General features: G+C 42.2%; 1 protein-coding gene across 2 annotated transcripts in view; it reads right to left on the bottom strand.

Moving 5' to 3' along the window:
* Window positions 1-744: 744 nt before the first annotated feature.
* The window catches only part of SLC12A1 (solute carrier family 12 member 1), a 92750-nt gene continuing 87494 nt past the window's right edge, over window positions 745-6000 (bottom strand). For both annotated transcript variants that reach the window (XM_072148243.1, XM_072148244.1), the window contains exons 26-27: window positions 4314-4381; window positions 745-1399 (exon numbers count right to left, since the gene is read on the bottom strand). In XM_072148243.1, the coding sequence (XP_072004344.1) occupies window positions 1264-1399; window positions 4314-4381 (204 nt within the window). In that variant the 3' untranslated portion in view covers window positions 745-1263. The remainder of the gene's footprint in view (window positions 1400-4313; window positions 4382-6000) is intronic.

Here is a 6000-nt window from a genome sequence, read left to right as displayed (position 1 = left end):
CTGTGCTGTATACTACTGGGGGTAGGCTGTGCTGTATACTACTGGGGGCAGGCTGTGCTGTATACTACTGGGGGCAGGCTGTGCTGTATACTACTGGGGGCAGGCTGTGCTGTATACTACTGGGGGCAGGCTGTGCTGTATACTACTGGGGGCAGGCTGTGCTGTATACTACTGGGGGCAGGCTGTGCTGTATACTACTGGGGGCAGGCTGTGCTGTATACTACTGGGGGCAGGCTGTGCTGTATACTACTGGGGGCAGGCTGGGCTGTATACTACTGGGGGGCAGGCTGGGCTGTATACTACTGGGGGCAGGCTGGGCTGTATACTACTGGGGGTAGGCTGGGCTGTATACTGGGGGGTCTGTGACCAATGCATTTCCCACCCTCGGCTTATACTCGAGTCAATAGGTTTTCCCAGTTTTTTGTGGTAAAATTAGGGGTCTCGGCTTATACTCGGGTCGGCTTATACTCGAGTATATACAGTAAGTATAAACATAAAGAACCTATCTTATACGTGACTGCCTGTATGTAGTAGCCAGTTGGAATGATTAAAAAAATTAAATAATTATGTTAAAATTTAAATTTCGTGGACTGGAATATAATATTGATTTCTACTACAATAATCATGCACACAATATCGTTTTCTATTGTTCAGAGAAAATTGCACTGATATATTTTATATATAAATGACAGATATCCAATTACATATTTTATTACATTTATTGATTGAAGTCCAATTCAAGCCATTACAAAGCATTATAGAGGGGCAAAAGTAAAATGAAACCAAAAAAGCGTGAATAAAGAAAACAACGGAGGATTTACAAAGCTTGAAAATATTACATTCATATAGATTTATTATCTTTACATACATTCAGATGTCTAAAGGTGAATCAGACTGAGAATATAACTTACAACTTTTCTGTGTTTTCAAAAATATACAACATATATTTCATCTCTGGCTAAACATAGGCTCCAAAAAATCCACTTGAACAGTCACCAAAATTCCATTGATGCAACAGGTCAAAGATATTGTATTGAGTTCAATAAAAAAAATCATTGATTATAAAGATAGGCAATTACATGCACATATATTCTCTACTTAGCATTGTTCATTTTAATAACTTTAGGCTTCCTTTCAGATATAGAGTTAGAATCTGCGCACAAAAATATATATTCTTTTTGTTTTTGGCATCAATTGAAAACCTGTTGAGTATTTTATTTGGACACGGTAAATACAGGTGCATGAAAATTGAGGCTTTTAGTGTTAAGAATAGAAAGTGAGAACATTTTTGTGATTTCCTCTAACCAGTAGCACAGGTGGAAGGTTTTTAGAGAGGATTTCTACCCATGCCATGTACAGGTGATCAGAGATGGTTCCTTTTCTTGCGACAGGGAGGCTCCTATCAATCAGAAAGAAAATCATTATTTTCAAATGTATTAATGATGTCTAAAAGTTAAACAGACAGTAAATTACTCCACATTTATATGTTTAAAAGGAACCTATGAACAGAAATTGACATAATAAACCACATGCCATATCTTATTAAGCAGAATCACAACTTCCAGATCATGTTTTGTACATAGTACTGCATGGTGGAATCATCCAGAAAATCAACTTTGAAGTAAGATATAAGATTGTTATATTAAGTCTTCTGTTTAGCACATCCCATCTGCTAAGATTCAATGAACTTCTGGAGAACAGGTTATGATGTCCCTAGATGCAGGGGTATCAATTACAGCCTCATTTACAAATGAAGGGGGCATTTTGATCCTGGAAGAGCTGAGTTTTCCACATCCATGACTTTATACAACCAATTTGCATCTCACTTCAAAGTTGATTTTCTGGGTGATGCCACCATGAAAGAACCTTGTTACGGAAGGTGTTAATCTTCTTGACTACATTCTGGTAGTGGTTTATTCGGTTGATTTCTACAGATTCCCTTTATTGCAGAATGATGAATATAGTTTAGTCTTATTGAATCTCCTATTTGTTTTAGAATAAAAAAAACGGGTGTATATGCGGCCATATACAGCTGGAATACGGCCCCATGCATTCCAATGGGCAATACGGCCGTCCATGTACATGGCCGTATTGTCCACCGTACCGTACCCTAAGCAAGCCGTATAAAAATATAGATGATGTGCTATTTTCCACCATACTTCCATTCCATATGGCAATTGAAGTCAATGGGAAGGTATAAAATACGGCTTAATACATGCTGCATACAGATGTTCACAGTATGTTGCCGTATATTCGTGCAGTATCCAGAACCAGTGGGAGGGGCATTCTGTCAGCCAGCCAATAGTCAGCCATTCATCATTTGCCACCCCATAACCCATCCTCTCTCCCTTGAGTAAGAGTAGTAGGCTTCCTGTTGCATACTATGGCTATTATCCAATGGAGAGATGCTGTTGAACAATTTACTGATGAGATCTCATAGCAGTGCTTCAAGTCCAGCTACAGTTCTGGAATATAATACTGCTATTATGCATCCAACAACACACACAAAGGTAGGGATATACACATCTCCGGGGATGTTATGTAACACTGGAGTACACAAGGAGAGACATAGCAATGCACAAATATACACTCACCGGCCACTTTATTAGGTACACCTGTCCAACTGCTCGTTAACACTTAATTTCTAATCAGCCAATCACATGGCGGCAACTCAGTGCATTTAGGCATGTAGACATGGTCAAGACAATCTCCTGCAGTTCAGGAGCATCAGTATGGGGAAGAAAGGTGATTTGAGTGCCTTTGAACGTGGCATGGTTGTCGGTGCCAGAAGGGCTGGTCTGAGTATTTCAGAAACTGCTGATCTACTGGGATTTTCACGCACAACCATCTCTAGGGTTTACAGAGAATGGTCCGAAAAAGAAAAAACATCCAGTGAGCGGCTGTTCTGTGGGCGGAAATGCCTTGTTGATGCCAGAGGTCAGAGGAGAATGGGCAGACTGGTTTGAGCTGATAGAAAGGCAACAGTGACTCAAATCACCACCCGTTACAACCAAGGTAGGCAGAAGAGCATCTCTGAATGCACAGTACGTCGAACTTTGAGGCAGATGGGCTACAGCAGTAGAAGACCACACCGGGTGCCACTCCTTTCAGCTAAGAACAGGAAACTGAGGCTACAATTTGCACAAGCTCAACGAAATTGGACAGTAGAAGATTGGAATAACGTTGCCTGGTCTGATGAGTCTCGATTTCTGCTGCGACATTCGGATGGTAGGGTCAGAATTTGGCGTCAACAACATGAAGGCATGGATCCATCCTGCCTTGTATCAACGGTTCAGGCTGGTGATGGTGTGGGGAATATTTTCTTGGCACTCTTTGGGCCCCTTGGTACCAATTGAGCATTGTTGCAACGCCACAGCCTACCTGAGTATTGTTGCTGACCATGTCCATCCCTTTATGACCACAATGTACCTAACATCTGATGGCTACTTTCAGCAGGATAATGCGCCATGTCATAAAGCTGGAATCATCACAGACTGGTTTCTTGAACATGACAATGAGTTCACTGTACTCAAATGGCCTCCACAGTCACCAGATCTCAATCCAATAGAGCATCTTTGGGATGTGGTGGAACGGGAGATTCGCATCATGGATGTGCAGCCGACAAATCTGCGGCAACTGTGTGATGCCATCATGTCAATATGGACCAAAATCTCTGAGGAATGCTTCCAGCACCTTGTTGAATCTATGCCACGAAGAATTGGGGCAGTTCTGAAGGCAAAAGGGGATCCAACCCGTTACTAGCATGGTGTACCTAATAAAGTGGCCGGTGAGTGTACAATAGCAATGTTGTATAAAAATACAAAAATTTATATTTTAGATGCATTGTTTTTAAAGATCATACAAGTACATATGACATTTAAGTGCCATAACAGGCCATTTGGTAACTAGAATCTGGAAAGTTTCCAGTTTTTCTCTGCTTTTAACTCTACATTCTACAGTTCCTGCACCAAAGATCTCATTGATTTGATATTGATGGCCAATCCATGGGATAGGTCACCAATATCAAACCCTGGAAAACACCTGTAAGGTACACCAGGTAGCTACCTTATTACCACCATTTATACAGTTAATAGCAGCAGATTGAAAGCTGGAGAGTAAAAGCAACAGCACTGTCCGATCCTGCTGAATGAATAGGGTGAATATCCATAGTTTTGGCACAGTATTGCAAATATGCTTGTATGCTTCAAGCCACTTGATGCTTTCTTCAGAATAAAAGCTTCCAACATACATTAACAAACACTTAACTAAAAGTTGATTCTGTTGTGTGACCAAAGATGGTGTATCATACTTACAAAACAATGAGATTAGCAGAACGCGAATGTTCTTGTAGAAGTTCATTAAGTCGGACTTGGCGTGTACTCTGTAAATATATATATATATGCACACATGTCATAAGAATATTGATAGGACGGTTTGAAAAATATTGAGTACTCCCTATGCAGACACGGTATCTTGTTGGAACACGTTATGTAGGAGAACTCCATTCTCAATTTGTTTTATGGGGCCATCCTTTAGCCAGGTTGCCCAAAATGTCCTTGATATTTTCTATCTTTGAATTCTGTTTTTACATTATTACATCAAATTACATTATTTCTCACTGCTAACAATTTAAGTGATTTAAGTTTAAGTACATGGACAAAGCAGTGTTTACTTTGAGGTCAAAAAGTGCAGTAGATTTTAGGCTACAGTTATCCAAACTACATGTGAGCATGTGTCCTACTGTATGTCAGGTGTATGTGTCCAGGTGGCGTTTGCTTACTCCCAAGTATCTGCACAGCTTCATTCCAGGTCAACTTCCACCATTACATGTTCACCAGAGATCTCTTCTCACCATGAGTGACAAATACTAAGGCTGAGAAATGTATCATTCCCCTCTACCTTCTAAAAGAGTCTGCCATGGAGGCTATTTCTCTCTACAGCGATGTACACTATATGATTCAGATTACCTTGTGTGCACTTTTATTCCCTAGCTACACTTTAATTCACTATAGCATGTTTGATCTGGCCTCCCTAAAGATTTTAATTTTTTCCCTCCTCCGCATGGGCTTATTTACTGTTTTGTTTTACATGGTTTTTGATTGTAATAGAAAAGACATCCACCAAGCTCACCACTAATTCTTAAGTAATTTAAAGGAAATCAACCACTTAAAACAACAAAAAACATCTAAGGATACTCACCTACGCTCCTCTTCATGTTGATCCCGACGCTGGTCTTCTTTAGTCTCGACACGGTGGGATCACCTAGAAAAGAAACTTGTAATAAGCAGCGAGGAGCATGGGACAAGATGTCCGGCTCTTTGGGCTATTCGGGCACATCCCTGCCATCTCTCTCTCCCATGGGAGCATGGTAGTGGAAGGTGATGTCACACAAGAGGTGTGAATTCGGCATGGGAGAGGGAGGTGGCGAGGGCGTGCATATTTAGCATCTTGTCCAAACACTCCGTGCGACTAATTATATGTTTCTTTTCTAGATGATCCTGGTGTGTCAAGCTTAATGAAGGGCAGGGTCCCTGCTCCTGTCCCGCCGGCGTCGGCTCCGTCCCCTCGGCTGTGTGCGTGCGCCCCCAACAGCTAGGGCGCGAGCGCGGCATCTTCTGCAAATTTAAAGGGCCAGCGCACCACGAATTGGCGCTGGTCTTTCCCCCTTAAACTATTTAACCCTGCCTCTTCCTGTTACCCTTGCCGGATGGATCTTTGTGCCTTGCGCCTTTGAGAAAGCTGTTTCTGATGCCTAGTGCTGTTCTTGAGATTTCCCGTTGTGACCCCGGTTCCGTTTCTGACTACGCTCCTTTGCCGCCTGTCCTGACCTGTTGCTACGACTCTGACTACGATCCTGTGCTGCCCGTCCTGACCTCCTGCCTGTACCCGACTACGAGTTTGCCTGCCGATTCTGTACCCTGACCTTGGCTGCCACTGCGGACAAGTCACGCCTGTGGAACGACCTGGTGGTACCACGCCGCAGCAAGTCTAACCCGCTTT

This window comes from Engystomops pustulosus, chromosome 4, assembly GCF_040894005.1.
Source record: "Engystomops pustulosus chromosome 4, aEngPut4.maternal, whole genome shotgun sequence".
NCBI lineage: Eukaryota > Metazoa > Chordata > Amphibia > Anura > Leptodactylidae > Engystomops > Engystomops pustulosus.
This window is presented reverse-complemented; position numbering and strand designations above follow the sequence as displayed.